The following is an 18,217-nucleotide window of genomic DNA, read 5'->3' on the forward strand; positions in this document are numbered from 1 at the left end:
GGTTCTTCACTGTAACTTTGTTCAACTAGCGATAATCAATGCACATATGCATAAAACCATTATTTTTCTTCTCAAACAAGACAGGAGCACCCCAAGGTGATACACTGAGTCGAATAAAACCCTTATCAAGCAATTCCTGCAACTAATCCTTCAACTCAGGAGGGGCCATACGATACGGAGGAATAGAAATGCGCTGAGTTCCCGGCAACAGATCAATGCCAAAATTAATATCTTTGTCGGGTGGCATACCCGAAAGACCAGCTGGAAACACATTAGGGAAGTCCCGTACTACTGGGACTTAATCAACTGTAGGGGTATCAACACTAAAATCTCTCACATAGTCCAGATACGCGTCACACCCCTTCTCAACCATTCGCTGAGCTTTAAGGAAAGAAATAACTCTATTGGGAGTGTGATCTAAAGTAACCCTCTACTCTACTCGCGGTATACCTGGCATAGCCAGCGTCACGATTTTGTCATGTCAATAAAGAATAGCATAATGGGGCGACAACCAATCCATGCCCAAGATAACATCGAAATCTACCATGTTGAGCAATAATAAATTGGCTCTAGTCTCAAAACCACTAAGGGCAACCAAACACGACTAATAAACGCGGTCCACAACAAGGGATCACACACAGGAGTAGAAACATAAACAGGGGAACTCAAAGAATCCCGAGATACACCCAAATGCGGGGCAAAATAAGAAGACACATAAGAATAAGTGGAGCATGGATCGAATAGAACCGATGCATCTATATGATAAACCAGGACAATACCTGTGATGATAGAATCAGAGGCAACAACCTCGGTACGGGCAGGAAGGGCATAATATCTGGCCTGCCCTCCCCTCTAGGGCGACCTCTACCTCTAGCTGGCTGAGCAGGTGGGGTAGCAACTGGTGCTGGAACCATAACCTGGGAACTCTCCGGGGCATGCTTTGGCTGAGGAGGTTGTGGAGGTGCACCCCTCCTAAGTTTGGGGCAATCCCTCACCATATGGCGTGTGTCGCCACACTCAAAACAAGCTCTAGGAGGATGTGGTGGTTGTGACTGGCTCGGGCCAGGTCTGCTGGACTGACTACTAAAAGCACCCCGTGTAGGAGGCACACTAGATACCGGAGGTGCATAATAAGGCTCCTAAGGTCTAGGAGGAGCTAGAATACCACTGGCTGCTGGAAGAGCTGAATGAATAGAGCGACTCATATAACCCCTACCCTAACGAATTGCAGTTGGAGCACGGGCACAAGAATAATGGCCCGAATCTCGAGACTTCTTGGCCTCTCTCTCTTCTCTATCCTGAGAATGCATACCCTCCACTCTCCTAGCAATGCTCACTACCTGTTGATAAGAAATATTCATCTCCAACTCACGAGCCATGCTAGACCTAATGCAAACCGTCGAACCCTCTCATGAACTGTAGCAACCAAAGCTGGTGCATGCCTAGCCAAGTCAGTTAAACGGATACCATACTCCGAAACAGTCATAGTTTCCTGGCGCAAATTCTCAAACTCTACGCGACATTCGTCCCTGAGGCTCTGAGGGACAAACTCTCTCAGGAACATATCTGAAAACTAAGTCCAAGTAAGGGATGCTGCCTCAACTGGACTGTCCAACTCAAAAGTGCGCCACTACTGGTAAGCGGCTCCTCGAAGCTAGAAGGCAGTGAAATATACCCCACTCGATCCCGATATACCCATAGTGCGGAGGATACGGTGACACTCCTCTAGAAATCTCAGGGCATCATCCGATGCTAAACCACTGAATACAGGAGGCTTATACTTCTTGAACCTCTCAAGCCTCCGTTGCTCATCCTCTGAAGTCACTGCCTTGTCCTCGAGCTTATCTAGAACTATAGGCGGTACCGGTATAACCTCTAGGATCTGATCAACCTGGACTCATTGCTCAGTAGTGCGGGCAGCGGGAGTTTGTGCTCCTCCCCCAACCTGGGATGTGGCTGCAGTAAGGGAATCGGCTCGTCCTGAGTTAGAGTGATGTACATGCTCACGAACTGTGCAAGAGTCTCCTGAAGAGCTGGAATAGTAGTAGTAGTAGGCGTATCAGGTGCCTGGACTCTGGTTGGAGATGCCGGTAGCTCCTCTATGGCCGCTCGCGCGGGTGCTCTGGCTGTACCACGGGCGCGTCCTCGGCCTCTACCCGGCCCCGACCTCTGATAGATCTGGCAGGGGGCGCAGGTGACTAGTCATCTCTGGTAGCACGTGTCCTTACCATCTGTGAGAGAATAGAAGATAGAAGTTTAGAATTATGATATCAAAATCTCACACGATAAGGAAATCAAATGAAGTGAAATTTTCCTAACAATTACATAGCCTCTCATAGATAAGTACAGACGTCTCTGTACCGATCCGCGAGACTCTAATAAACCAGCTTGTGATTCATCACTACTATGAACCTAGAGCTCTAATACCAACTTGTCACGATCCTAGTTCGCCCTCCGTGAACTATCGTGATGACACCTAGTCTCTACGACTAGGTAAGCCTAACAATTTGCGAAAAAAGGAAACAACAGATAAAAACTAATAGGAACTGCGGATAAATATAATAAAAACATTTAAGATGTCGCTCGGCATATACAAATACACACTCTCAACTAAAAAGATCTCCCAAAACCCGGAATCTCATGAAATCACAAGCTATGGATACTACGTAGTGCTCTAACTCCAGAATGTCTAAATCAAAGTAAATACAGAAGGGCTGTAACTACAAGAGAGAATGGAGAGGGACTCTTCGATCTATGGACGCGGCAGATATACCTCGAGGTCTCTGAAGAATCGCATCGCCTCAAGGATGGTAGGGCTGAGCCGAAGAACCTGGATCTGTACATAAAAAACATGCGCAGGAAGGGCATGAGTACAACACAACAGTACTCAGTAAGTGTCAAGCCTAACCACGGTTGGGTAGTGACGAGGAAAGTCAGGGCCCTACTGATTATAGATGAGAAACAAGGTAAAATAATATAGAATACGACAATATAATTAAAGTGATGACAGTCTATAACGAATAAAAGCACAGAAAGAATCTAACTCAATACACAAAAATAGCAACAACGGATCTTCCGGGATACCGTCCCGTAGTCCCAAACGTAAATGTGCAAGGGAAACTCCCGGAATACCAAATCCGTAGTCCCAAAGTAAATATTCAGTATGGGGAATCTACCAGGTGTTGTCCCATAGTCCCAATCATAAATGTGCAGGGGGATCTACCGGAATATCGATCCGTAGTCCCAAAGTAAACAAGCAGGGGGATCTCCCGGGATATCGTCCCGTAGTCCCAAAGTAAACACATAGCAGCAACACGAAGAATATTCAGTTAAATCAAATTTCATACCGAGATAAAATAGGTATTTCTAACCTAGCATGCTTCACAGAATTCAAATAAAGCAGTTTGAACAAGTAAGGCAATTAAATCACTTGGACATACTTCCCTAAACTAATAGTAGACTTAAATTGCAAGTAATGTACAATAAGGAAGAGAAATAGAATTATAGTTATATAATGAAAACAGGATTTTCAACAATTAGCTCATATACGCACTCGTCACCTCACGTACAAGGCATTTCATATATCAATAATATCAAATCCTAAGGGGAGTTCCCCCACACAAGGTTAGACAAGCTACTTACCTCGAACCAGCTCAATCAACTTGAAATTACGTTCTTGAAACGAGTACTCGACTCCAAATTGACCAAATCTATTCAAATCAATTGCATAATATAAATATAACTTCAAGTAACTAATTTCACTAATTAATTCGAAGCTAACACGCGAAATTAAAAAAATTGCCCAAAAAGTACCCGGGCCCATGTCTCGGAATTGGGTAAAAGTTACGGATTATGAACCCCCATTCACTCACGAGTTTACTCTTACCAAAATTATCCAAATCCGATGTCAAATTCTAAATCAAAACTCTTAGTTGAAGAACTCTCTTCCATTTTTCCCAATTTTTCACCCCAAATTTGAAATTAAATAATAAAATTAATGATAGATTAGTGGGATATAACCAAAATCAAGTGTAGAATCATTACCCAATTGATATCTCTGAAAATCCCCCAAAATTTCGTTCAAATCCGAGCTCCCAAACTCTAGTTTTGATAAAAATGGCTAAACTCTCGATTTTGAAATTTTATAATCTGCCCAGATGATTCTTTATTCGCGAACGCGGAAGGCCCATCACATTCGCGAAGCATAACTTCGATTGGCCCAGAATTCCTTTATCGCGAACGCGGTAGCAACTCTCTCCCTCCTACGCGAACGCGGGACCTTTTTCGTGAACGCGGGACCTTTTTCGCGAACGCATAGGCATATGACTTCTCAACTTCGCGAACGCGGGACCACTATCAAGAACGCGAAGCATTAAGCTTCCACCTGCCCCAGCTCCTCTTTACGAACGCGAGAACCCACCCGCGAACGCGAAGAAGGAAACTAGAACTGGAGACCTGCTGCAATTTCTGTAGTTTTCCTCTTGAGTCTAAAGGTCCGTTAAGCACCCGAAACTCACTCGAGGCCCCCAGGACCTCAACCAAACATACCAACCAATCCTAAAACATCATATGAACTTCGTCCAACCCCCAAATCTCATCAAACAACGCTAAAACCACGAACCGCTCTCCAATCCAAGCCTAAGGATTCCCAAAACTTCCAAATTCCGTTTTCGATAAAAAAGTCTATCAAACCTCGTCCGAATGACCTGAAATTTTGCACGCACGTCACATTCAACTTTACGGAACTACTCCAACTTTCAAAATTTTATTCCGACCCCGATATCAAAATCTCACTACCGAACCGGAAACTTCAAGAATTCAACTTTCGGCATTCCAAGCCTAAATAAGCTACGAACCTCCAAAACACAATCCGAACATGCCCCTAAGCCCGAAATCACCCAACGGAGCTAACGAAACCAACGTAATTCCATTCCGAGGCCGTCTTCACACTGCTCCGACTATGATCCAAATTCTAAAGCTTAAACTCTCTTTTGTGGACTAAGTATCCCAAAACATTCCGAAACTCAAAATAAATCATCCCGACAATTCAAAATAGCAGAAACAAACACGGGAAAAGCAGTTAATTGGGGATCGGGGCGTTAATTCTTAAAACGGCCGACCGGGTCATTACACATTTACAAGCTTTCATTTCTCTTCCATTGTTCCATTATTGATTAAAATGCTCAAACATCACCAACAAGTCGATATCTACAATTAGATATCCTAATTACATTAAAATATAACCTAATATATTGATCAATATCCCTTTATGGATCATAAGTTGGCTACAAATCTCCAACAACTCAAATCACCCAATAGATTCACATGGTAGCCTGTTCAACTTCATTCTTATAATTTAATACCCATTCGAAGTCATTAATGATACTATATCAATTTTTAATACCACCAAATTACTATTGTCTTCCTTAATCAACACTTGCAAAATATACAATTCGGGTGATTACTTAGTTGATCACTTCTAACTTTTGCTAACAAATAATTCCATAGGTTCATTGTATTTATCAGTTTCATTTCCAAGAATACTATTCATTTTCTCTCTCATTTTCTCAAAAGTACTATTCATGCCATAAACTAGAGTTTTATAATCCAATTTTTCAACCATTAAAACTTGTAACAAATGCTACGAATACTTCTAACTACTTATAATAAATGTGTTTGAAGCATTAGAATTACCTCTAGTAGATCAATCTTGAAAAATCAGTATGGTTATTTTTCTGTTCTTGAAGATTTGATGATGAAATCTAGTATATGTATGTAAGAATGATATTAGAACTCATGTATATTGAGTAAGAATCAACCCAACAAATCATTAACAACTTACCTTAGTTGGTTGGACTTGATTGGAGCTTAAAATCACCTCTTGACCTCAAGAACCCTAACCCCAAAAGCTCAAAATAGTTTCCCTCCCCGACCTTGTACTTATAAGCCCAAATTTCTAGGTTTCGGACGCTGGCCCGGAGGCTTCGCGTTCCCAGTTCACTCCTCCTCCATGCCCGGACGCAATGGCAGTACTTCACTGCCATCCTTTGGTGATTTGATCATAACTTCTTGTAGGAATGTCCAAATGGCGAACGATTTGAAGAATTGGAAACTGGACTCTGGTTAACTCACGGGCAAATAAATATAATTAGCACTCGCATACAAATAAATATAACTAGCACACGTCAGACCTCTTAATGGCCTTATAACATTTTGAAACTTTTTATAGGGCGCTACAATCATATACCAACGATATGAGGAATAAACTTATAATATTACTAAGAAAAAATAGTGTACAAAGTGAATTATTATATAAAAAAGCAGGGTAAATGATAAAATATAATTTAATTAATAATAAGGAATGACAAGATGAGAGAAAAAGCAAGGTAACGATGCTACCACACCAAATTCGTCGTTCCATAAAGTGGCGCTTTTCATCGCTACGTAACGACAGATATATAACAATATGATACAATAAAATTTAAAAAACAATCAAAATAAATATTATATTTAAAATAAACGTAAGATACAATATAATATGCAACAATCTTGTTTTTAGTAAAAATCTTAACTCTTGCGGATTGTATTACTTTATACCATCACAATTTTTTGAAAGGAGAGCAATTCTCAAAATACTTTTGGCCGAGAGTTAGTATAGTTCCATTTATCATATTTCATGGAGTACTTTTTTTCTTTTTTCCTGCAAAACGTGATCCGGAAAACACATTTTAAATTCAAGCAAAAAAATTTATACCATTTCACACATAATTAGCGCTTGAGTGTGAAAACTGAAATAGACAGCAGTGACTCAGAGAATTAGAATTCAGCTCATGACACTTGGTTTCGAAATGTATGCTCGTGTCACCGAATGTTAAAACGAATTAACGTTATCACAAAACAAATATTGCCACATTTTAAAAATTAGAGCTTTCCTATTTGATAAAGTCGCCTGCAAATATTTCAAAATGCCATAGCCAGCTCAATTTCAGTCTGTAGAAGAAACGTTACGTGTCAATCAACGAACACCTCTTTGTCATGCAAATTCAAAACACTCAACACGTAACACCCTTCTATCTGTCAAGTTACAACCATGCAAATCCCCATCTACTTCTTCACTCTATATTACCTCTATCTCTCCTCTCTGCTTTCCCACTCTTCATCTATATCCTCTGTTTTCTCTCCACTAAAAACTCCATATAGCCATTTCTATCTCTTTTCATTAATTCTCACAAGAGAAAAGAAGAATGCAGATTCAACCCCGCCCTGAGCAGCAGCTCTCTCGTCAGGTGGCCAAGACCACCACTGCTGTCACTGTGGGTGGCTCACTCATGGTGCTCTCCAGCTTAACGCTGGCGGCCACCGTTATCGGCCTAGCTGTGGCTACCCCTTTGCTGGTGATATTCAGTCCTGTTCTTGTACCAGCTGTGATAACCGTTGGGTTGATCCTTGCGGGGTTCTTGGCTACTGGTGGTTTTGGAGCCACTGCTTCCTTTGTTTTCTACTGGATGTACAGATACGTCACAGGGAAGCATCCGATCGGCGCTTCCAAGATTGATTATGCGAGGGATAAAATTGCGCATGCAGCATATGATGTGAAGGAGAAGGCGGAGCAATTGGGACATCAAGCAGGGCAACAGATTAAGGGTTGAGAGGGGCTTAGATGAGTTTAATTTTCTTATGCATGCATGTGCACCTTTTAATTGTTTGTTAATCGGTTTTTGTGTGAGAATGTGAGTCTCGTGTTTGTTGGATAGGGAAATGTTGTTGGATTTTGTGGTAGCTGTTACTGGTTCTGTATCAAGATTTACTTTCACTTAATGAGTCTGTTCTTTGTTTTACCCAAATTTCGTTGTCTCTGATTTTGGTTGAACCCTAATCTTTTTAGTTCCGTGGTACATTCGCCATTTTCCCCTCAGAACACATACGTTGTAACGAAACCTTGACGGAAGAAGGTTAATGCTTTTAGACAAAACAAATAAAACTACAGGGTCTGACCCGATTTACTTTAATTTGTTGTCTGAACGGAAAAATCAACATGCACCGATTGATAAATTTGAGTAATAGTACAAATTATCTTTTAAGATTTGTTGATAAATTTGTGTAATAACACAAATTATCTTTTAAGAATTTGCGTTATAGTAATGGACCATTTCCTCGCCAATGTCCGTTTTACCTTTAAACTTCTAGGTAAGAACCAAATATGCAATGTATGACCAACCTAAGTAAAAGCCATCTGGCAGTGATAGCAGAAAAATTGTTGGCCAGCAGCGAAATTACTGCAAACATGCAGCGGAGTTATACGCCATACTTGTTTCTCGGAAGTAATCTGATTGCAGATATATGCATCACCAACAAGAAAAGCAAGAAACATGGTACGAAGAAAGCAGAAAAAGGTGTTGTCAAGGGTGAGAAATAAATACGTATTTAGCTCTTATACACTACACTCCCAAAGCTAAAATTTCAGCCATAAAGCTCTCTGTTCTGTTCAAATTCTTTTTGAAATGGCAATAACGTTGAAGTTGATTGAGTCTGGATTTTTCTCGATCATCTTTTGGATAACTTTAGCTGAATCCTGTAATAAAAGAGTAAGGCAATACGTCAACACGATATTTCTAAAGACATGGTCAATGTACGTTAAAGTAACGTGAGCCTCGCACTAATGCAACCATAGTAGCTACATGATGGGCAGATGAAAGGGACCAGACATGATGGAAAATGAAAAGAACCTATTTGTTCGTTTACCAGATTCATTGCGAAATCAGCCTCCTCTACCTTTAGTAGAAGGAATAAACTAAAAGTAGCAAATGGACCCATCTTTCAAATGAAGGTTGTCTCAAAGCAGTGCAGTGCGTCTGTGAATGAGTTGATTCTCATTCGCTATGTAGTTTCTCTCTTGAACTGTCCCACATCCTTGAATAGATTCTTCTTTTTTTTCTTCCTTACAGAGTGTAAAACCCGTGACATAATCCTATAAATCTAATAAGCTGCACCAACACTATCTAAGCGGATCAACCTAGCTCAATTAGGAGTTAAGAAATGCTATGAAATCTTCCGCGGCCAATTACCTGCACCCAATTGTTTCAAGGTGCCATTCTGCCTGCTTATTTGTTGTTCTCACACAAGGACTATAAATCATTGGTTTGCTCATAATATACAATTATGCAAGGTTCCCTTTACGCGTCAGAAATGTTTGTGTCAAAATATTAAAGGATGTTCGGTTAGAAAGAAATATATCTCCTTCCAAGTCTTGAGACATTGGCAAGAATGGAAATCTTACAGTCTGCTTGAATACATGTTCCGATCCATCTTGATAGGGCAAAGGGCTTTAGTTCAAAAATTCAACTACATGGAAGGCCTCCAAGATGGATATATTTTAGGACATTTAACTTGGCAACTTACATCACTACACTCCCAAAGGAATATAACAAAAGCATATATCAATCAGTCAACTAAATCTTAATCTCAAGTTAGTTTGGATTAGCTATATGAATTAATCCTCCATATCTACTTGCTTTAGGTCCATCTGATTATAATTCTATAATTTCTGATAATAGGCAGTTAGAAACAACCCAAAACTACATGTTCTGAAAATACCACACTAATCTCTACAGCCATACAAAATAAAAGGACTTCTGAAAAACACTAAATTCAATGTACGAGTAACAACAACTAAAGCTTAATTCCAATTAATTGATGAATTTTTTGCTTCTATTCTATTCTCTTCTAAGCTAAATCTACATTCATTTTGAACGATTGTAGATCTTCTAAGATAACTTTACTCAGTTTGATTTTAGATCTATCTACTTTCCATTTTATCACTTTCAAACTATCATATTGTCACGCCTAAATACCAGTACATATAGAGTTCTAGCTTTCGAAGAAAATAGGGCATTTCCATTTTTCTTTGTGACAGTTCTCTGGCTCAACTTGCTTACATATAGAGTAACATGAATCCTCTACATTCATTCACTCCATTTGCACCCATCTCATTCCACTACATATCTACGAGGACATATTCAACAAATTCAATATTGTCGCGAATCATCATAATTGACAAGCTATGTTGCTCGGACTCTCCGAAAATATCGATGGGTGCGTGTCGGATCCTCTAAATATAGTGTATTTTGAAGGATCCGACACAGGTGCGGCAGCTGTTTTGGAGAGTCCGAGCAACATAGTTGACAAGTCCCTCTTTTCACCAGATTCCACAAACAGTATACTGCTTAATTTTGAACAGGTAGAGTGCCACTTAATTTTCAATTTTTCCATCACAATTAATTTTGTAAGATTCAAAATGTTCCATACATCTTTTAGGCAAATTAAGGGGAATTAGGTTTGGATATGAAACACGGAAATTAGACCAGATTTCCCCAACAATTTGGACTAAATTATCATCAGGCGGTGAACTTAAAAAGAAAGCAATCACGAAGTCTGTCATGTGATGCTTATGAAAATACATTTTCCTTCTCCTCAAAGCAGAGCAGGGACGTATTTACTTACCTTCAATAAGTTGTTTGGAGAGGATGCACCATGTGAAATAGGTGCCGACCTCCTTCCATCAAGCTCGTAGAGTTGTCCTGCAATATGACAAGCTTGTGTAACTTTCGACTCTTCAGCCATCAGGAGCTGGGTCAAGCAAAGCTGAGTGGTCTAGACAACAATCACTATTATTGAAGTTGTGGACAAAGACATAGTCTTCATTTTTATGACAAGTAGAACCAGAAACAAATAATGATGCAATATGTTTGATCTCCCATAACGTTAAATTGCTCCTAGTGCTCCCTAATTTGTTATTGTTAAACAGAGTAAAGAAGAGGTTTCCCGTGAGTATCAATGAACGGCAGAATGTTATCTAAAGGAGGTAATTGGCCTAGCAGAAATGTTGAAATCATTATTTTAGCACAAATACAAGCTTCTACTACATTTTTACAAGAAAATTACAGCTAGTGAAATGTAAAGTGATGGAGATCCCAGACCCTCTAGGTGCTACTGTGCTTCATATCAAAGGAACACCTTAAACACATCGTGCAGACAGCTACAAATGGAGGACTTACAGGTGACTCCCAACGATACTTAAAAAAGAAAATGTAAATGAAAACTTTCTACACCAAAGCCATATTAATATAGACTAGCAGTCTAGCAGAAAGTTTGTAATGCCCAAGCGCTTAGTTTACACTCCCAATGACAAATGACTCCCTTTTTAACTAAAAAAGCAGAAAGCAAAATTCTATGAATCACACAAACAAACAAACATACATATATATATATACATATATACACACACACACACACACACAAACGGGGTGGAGAAGGAAATACCATCAGCACACGTGAAGCAGATGAAATGAGTGTTCACATCCTCTGACGCCTGCATAAAGAGCTCACAAGATTGATGCACATAACACATGAAAAACACCGCAAAGAAATATAGACATGCATTATGTCATATACATAAGATTTTAAACCGACAAAAAGACTTATCACTTCCAATAGACTCATCTATACAAATCCTTTATATCTATTGTGTTTACAGGATTTACGATATGATTACTGTTACACTAGTAATAAACCTACCACCACCCTAATCCTTTAATCGAACTTCCTACCTCTATGCGAGCTCACATAGGTGGAGTTAGGATGAGAACTGTTTATTTGAGATATACAAGAAACACCTATTTTTCAATTCTGACCTCAGTTTCACCAGCAGTAGCTGCCACTGAATGAGCAACTTCCATTTCTCTATCGTTTTCAAGGAACAAAGCACGCTGCAAATTTATACTCGAATGTATTAGCATTGGATGAAGAGATGGATGTGACTGGTCAGTAACTGCAATGAAGCCATAACTGATACCTGCATTGGATCCATGCTAGCAGTTGATTTAAAGAACCTATCCAAGAATGACTCCTCGGCTAAATAACAAAAAATAAGCATGTCAAAAATAGGGAAAAAGAAACAGAAAAACAAGGACAGCAAAAGGGAAGAGAAAAAAGATATCGGTAAACATGAAGAAAAAATTAAGTATATCTTTATAAGTTGACAAGAATGTCAATAATGAAGGAGCTTTGTGTAATTATCATAGTTCAGAGAATTTCATCTAACCACTAAAAACCTCAAAGATCTTTCCCCAGTCAGGCCTTTCACAAACTATGTTAATAGTTTGACTTAAAAGCCTTCCCCTTAACACTATAATCAACTATGGCATGACGAATCAAGCTCCTAAGAAACAGTACTATACAACTTGTGCATCTATCCAGTTATGGTACTACCAGAAAATCATAAGGATCCCGCCTCTAAGATCACTTATTTAATGCAAAGAGTAGAAACCTACATGACAAGAACCAGTTCATGAAATATATAAAACATCAAATGGCTTACTAAGTTTTATCTGAGAGGTGATATTCCCAATAGCGTGAAGAAGGCCAATTGTTCCACATGCATTTCCCACTGTTTGTTTCATGAAGTAAACTGTACTACTGGGATCCTGCACCTGCCAGCAACGTCTCAAGAATAGTTATGGAATTATGAAGCCAAATAAATGACATAAAAGTAAAATACGCTCAAACTGCTACAGTGCAACTCGGTCTAATAAGTAGAGGAGAAACAGATTATCAAGTATCTCGGGACAATTAGAGGGGGAAAATGGATGCTGTAGTGAGGATTGATTTATGTGAGTGGTGTAAATACAAACTAAAGATCCTGTTTTCACCAAGCATCACCTTGCAGTGTCTATCAAAACCCATTTAGCAAACAACCTGTCTAACGGACTGCCTAGACACAGTGGTATGGTTTACGAGAGCAGCCAATCAAGATAAACCACAGTTCAAAGAACTAGAGAATGTTCTACAGAGCACGAAAACAACCAAAAAGGAACAAAGGAAATAATCAGATCCAAGACAGAGAAAGGACTTTGGCAACTGATAAGGGACCCCAAACTCAAAAGAGGGCCAACAAATACAACAACATACCCAGTATAATCCCACATAGTGGTGTAACTCAAAAGAGGACCCCCAAAAAAAAAAGAAAAAAAAAAAGAGGACCAAAAAAAGAAAAAAGAAAAAAGGGGGGAGGAAATTCCTAGGATGAATATATACAAAGTTTCACATCAAAAACTGCATTAAAGTAAAAGCAGGGAAAATGACATTTTTAACAATTGACCAACACCGGCTAGTAGCGCACTCAGAAACAAGAGAGTTCATGGCATAATTTGACTAACCGAATCAAGTTTTATCTTACTCCATGGAAACAATTTGATGTGCATCAAGTGTACAATGCATGAAGGAACTTATGAGCTAAAGTTCCTGTTAACATTCATCCATAAGAAGAATAAAAGCTAAAACAGAAGCATTGAACTAAAAGACACGCTGTAATTTATAAAGTAATGGTCACTAAAATCACCTTTGTTTTGCTGTTTTCTTGTATTCTCTCTTCTTCACTCTGTACAATGCGACATTAATTAGCTGACCAGGATCATGACATTTATACCAGTTAACATCAAACTGAACTACAAATCTTGCACAGAAAAACGTTAGATTGACAATAACACCAAACCTGTGGTGTGAGAGGATAGAGAAATAAAACAGCAAACACGGGCTTCGGCACCATCTCCAGAAGTTCTTCATCTAACCCATAAACATCACAACACTCTGCCTCGTCCGGTGGAACACCAAGACCCCACAGAAACTGCTCAATGAAAAAGCAAGAAAAAGTAGAAACTTCATTAATGTCATTATAAGGTTTTCCCCCTTCTCATTTGTATAATTTTTTGTTAAATGCTTCTCAGCCTGGGTTAAGAAATACCATCTCGTTGTTGCTTCACATACTGAAGCCAAACTATAAAAAATCTACTTCATCAGCTAAAGGGCACTCACCACTTCATGACATAATAGGAAATATACTTGGTTGATCAAATTAGCAGATACAAATCAGATTTTGAGGTTTACTGCATTTTTACTTCTAATTACACCATTAATCTCCCAGATCCCATTTTACATGACAGTATTACTACTTTGACTACAATTTTTAGTATGTTGTTTAACTGTCTGTTAACTACTCAAAAAATATGAATTTGCAATTTTTACTATTAAAAAGTTAAGGAATGTCCGATTTATGATTAAGAAAAATTGGGTACATCATGATTTTGGTACGGAGGGTGTATTAGGTTCATTCCAGTCAAGATTGTAAATATTATTTAAAATCGAAGAAATAAGCGAAAGGAGTGAAACAAAGGGGTACCTGATTCATGACATCAGGGTTAGCTTCAAGAGGAAGCCATCTCTTAGAGCAAGCACTATCACTATCCGCCATGGATTTCGTTTCCTCTCTGTTTTTGCAACAAAAACCTGTATTGTATTCTACTACGACCGCTTTGTGCCCTTTATATATAGTTTTGGGAAAGGCTTTATGGTGGGGATTTTATCATTTTCTTATGTCGACCCCTTTTTCTTTTCTGTTTTTTTAATTTTTATATTTTATACTAGTATATGATTTGAGTATACTAATATATTATATTTATTAAAAATTAAAAATATATGTCATATAGTTCTTTACATATATTAATGGTATATAAAATGTAATATTGGAAAATTAATAGTCTACACGGAACTGTGAGATTATTTTGAATTTTAAGGATTATGTGTTAGTTGGTATAATTTCTATTTTCAAGTTCTATAATGAGATATTTTAGGCATATCAAAAGTTGTATCTAATTTAATTAAAAAGTTAAAAATTTATAATAAATTGTATATAAAGTAATTTTGTAAAAGTGATTGTATTTCTTATAAGAGAAATTGACACCGTATAATAATGCTTAAACTATAATTGGCATTTTATTGGCCTTAAATTTAGTTTGGCAGTAGTAGCCCAAAACAATGGGCATTAATAGGCTTGTATACGGTGAAATCTGGGAGACCGATTTCTCCTCAATTGAATACCTCGAAGGGTGACCCCGGAAGCCCAAGATCTCGACCCAGTCACTTCCCTCAAGATCGAGCGGTACCCCGCCAAGGATAATGTCGGCCAAACCCCCAGCGAATGCAAGGATCCCTCGAGGAGTGCATCGGGGGTCGATCAGGTCTATTCAAGCGGCTCGACATCAGCCCACGCACGCATCACAGAGCTAGCCGGTTGTCCCATCCTATTTCTTGTATCACGCAACATATCTTATACTAAGATTAGACTCCTCTCTTTTTCTATAAAAGAGGAGTCGCTAATACCTTGTAAGGGCAGAGCTCCAACCATTCTACTAAAAGTGCAATAATATCTTCTCTCTCTTTCTCCTCTCTAACTCGCTTGCCCTCACTGGCTCGAAGTTATTTAGCTTTGTTGTCTTCTTGCATGTTCTTTGTTTACCACTTAATACTCGCTCGAAGTTACCTTAATATTCATCGCTTTCTTACTTGTTCTTCGACATATACCTTAATAGTGGCCATAAAGAGCCTTGTTTAATTATATCTTCAACTGTTATCCCACCCCCGACTATTCCCGATAGCTCGAGCTCGAGCTCGACCCTGACGTCGACCCCGAGGTCCCTCACTGACCAAAACTATGTTCGGGCAACAGGCCCTCCGATTCGATTATTACTTCGTTTTAGCTCGTATTTAGTCTTTAAACTCCATATTATTAGCATCAACTGCTCTAACAACTAGCTCGGGAATAGATCACATATTTTTAGAATTCCATTTACAAATTTTATTGTTACCATTTTCACGGTAAACAGTTTGGCGCCCACTGTGGGGCTAAAAATAATAGTGATTATTTTCTTGCTAGTTTCGTTACATAAACGCACATTATCTTTCACACTTTTTCTTGTCCAAGATCCTTTGATTTCAAGTCAAAATGTCCGGCTCGGTAAACGGAGTCGAGAACGACAACCTCGAGAATCACGGGGAAAATGGTAGGGTTGTCCCGGTCACTGGAGCACCACTACAGAATCCAGATAACGCGCCTGGACCGATTCTAGCGGACGCAGACTCACAGAACGCACAGCAAGTCGACGAAACTTCTCACACCAACAGGAGCATACGGCACAACGACCAACATGAAGCTCAAAAAACCCCGGCCCGAGAAGAATAGGAAGTTAGTCTTCATGTTATTTTTGAAATGTTGCAGGCACAGCAACTGGCCATTGCCCAGTTGCAAAGCCATCCGAGAACTCCCAGCGTAGTGGCACCAGAGATAGCTCCCCCCACCGAGCAAGTACCCGAAAGATCAAGCAATAATGGGTCAGTGGCTGACCCCGCCATAGTGAAAATACTCAAGGACCTCACCAAAAGGATCGAGTCAGGTGAGAAGATGATTGCAACCAACGATAAAAAGGTCGAGACCTACAACTCTAGGGTGGATCAAATCCCGGGAGCACCCCCGGTCCTAAAAGGTTTGGATTCGAATAAGTTCATACAGAGGTTGTTCCCAGAGGAAGCGGCCCCAAAGCCCATTCCTAAAAAGTTCAGAATGTCGGAACTCCCTAAGTACAACGGTACCACCGACCCCAACGAACACGTTACTACCTATACCTGTGCAGTAAAAGGTAATGATATAAAGAATGACGAGATCGAGTTCGTATTGCTAAAAAAAATTCGGAGAAACACTTTCGAAGGGGGCCATGATGTGGTATCACAACTTGGCTCCCAACTCCATAGATTCATTCGCCATGTTGGCAGACTCCTTCATAAAGGCACATGCTGGAGCCATCAAGGTAGCTGACGTTTTCAAAATTAAGCAGAGAGAGAACGAGTTGCTGCGAGAATTTGTGTCCCGCTTCCAGATGGAACGAATGGAGTTGCCACCAGTCTTTGACAACTGGGCAGTACAAGCCTTCACCCAAGGCCTGAACGAACGAAGCTCGGTGGCCTCGAAACAGCTAAAGCAGAACCTGATCGAATATTCGGTTGTAACCTGGTCGGACGTCCACAACCGGTACCAGTCAAAGATCAGGGCTGAGGACGACCAACTGGGAGCCCCTTCAGGCTCAGTATACCCAAATAGATTCCTGGTAAAAGAATCGAAACCAAACAAAGAAAGGTACCAATCGTACCTCGAAGACAGAAGGAATGCCCCAAGGCGCAACCTACCTTGCAAAGATCGGAGGAAAGATCGAGGACAGGACCCTCGAGGGCTCGTCAACAGAACCAGGTTCGATTGAAACATAGCGCCAAAAAACACGCCCCACTTATTGGAATACAAATTTTGCGTCGATGTTTCAGATATCGTGTTCGCTATCAGCAAGATCAGAGATGCTAAGTGGCCTAAGCCAATACAGTCATACCCTTTGCAGAGAAATTACAACTTAGTATGCGAGTTCCATAACACGTACGGCTATAGGACCGAGGATTGCCATCAACTACGAGAGGAAGTGGCTCGACTGCTCAACAAAGGGCACCTTCGGGAATTCCTCAGCGATCGGGCTAAAAATCAATTCCGAGAGAGGGAGGCAACCAAGAAAAATGAGGCAAACGAGCCACAACACATCATCCACATGATCATGGGCGGCGGCGATGCCCCGCAGGAACCCGTAATGAGAATAACAAAAATATCCATCACCAGAGAAAAACGGACTTGGGGGTATATCCCTGAAGACGCCCTCACGTTCAGCGAAGAGGACACCGAGACCCTATCTCAACCCCACAACGACGCCCTGGTAATCTCCTTTATTGTAAATTCTTTTCAGATAAAACGTGTACTCGTGGATCCTGGTAGCTTGGCCAATATCATTAGGTCGAGGGTGATAGAACAACTCGGGCTGCTCTAACAAATCGTGCCTGCCACTCAGGTCCTCAATGGATTCAACATGGCGAGCAAAACGACGAAAGGAGAAATCGTTCTTCTAGTTACCGTGGTCGGCACAACCCAAGACACCAAATTCCATGTCATCGAAGGAGATATGAGGTATAACGCCTTATTTGGACGGCCTTGGATACACTGCATGAGGGTAGTACTATCCACCCTCCACCAAGTGATAAAATTCCCGACAAAGGACGGGATCAAAACCGTTTACGGGGAGCAACACTCGGCAAGGGAAATGTTCGCCATACACGACGTAATACCAATGCTCATGCCTCCACCCCCGAATGAAACAACGAGCAAACCATGTCTCGCCCCCAGTCGAACATGACAAAACAGAGTAAAGATCCACGCCGCATTTCCTCCCCCGGGCCGTTATAATAGACCGATCCTGAGGCATCGCCAACATACCTCGTTTCAAAGTACAACCATTTTTTT

General features: G+C 40.2%; 2 protein-coding genes across 3 annotated transcripts; one reads left to right on the top strand and one right to left on the bottom strand.

Annotated features, from left to right (window-relative positions):
* Positions 1-7,244: 7,244 nt before the first annotated feature.
* On the top strand, positions 7,245-7,649 carry LOC104221931 (oleosin 1-like). The gene has a single exon (XM_009773090.2). The coding sequence runs from the start codon at positions 7,245-7,247 to the stop codon at positions 7,647-7,649; it is 405 nt and encodes a 134-aa protein (XP_009771392.1).
* A 624-nt stretch (positions 7,650-8,273) lies between these two features.
* LOC104221930 (ubiquitin carboxyl-terminal hydrolase 3-like) lies at positions 8,274-14,378 on the bottom strand. Of its 2 annotated transcripts, none has more exons than XM_009773088.2 (9): positions 14,234-14,378; positions 13,550-13,681; positions 13,397-13,435; positions 12,377-12,488; positions 11,852-11,910; positions 11,691-11,765; positions 11,320-11,368; positions 10,501-10,577; positions 8,274-8,572 (listed from the first exon to the last, which is right to left on the bottom strand). In XM_009773088.2, the coding sequence occupies exons 1-9, from the start codon at positions 14,303-14,305 to the stop codon at positions 8,486-8,488; spliced, it is 702 nt and encodes a 233-aa protein (XP_009771390.1). In that variant the 5' UTR covers positions 14,306-14,378; the 3' UTR covers positions 8,274-8,485. The 2 variants fall into 2 exon arrangements, with proteins under 2 accessions (XP_009771390.1, XP_009771391.1); XM_009773089.2 differs by having other exon boundaries at positions 12,377-12,482; positions 14,234-14,362.
* Positions 14,379-18,217: the final 3,839 nt, after the last annotated feature.

This window comes from Nicotiana sylvestris, chromosome 6 (genome assembly GCF_000393655.2).
Source record: "Nicotiana sylvestris chromosome 6, ASM39365v2, whole genome shotgun sequence".
Lineage (NCBI taxonomy): Eukaryota > Viridiplantae > Streptophyta > Magnoliopsida > Solanales > Solanaceae > Nicotiana > Nicotiana sylvestris.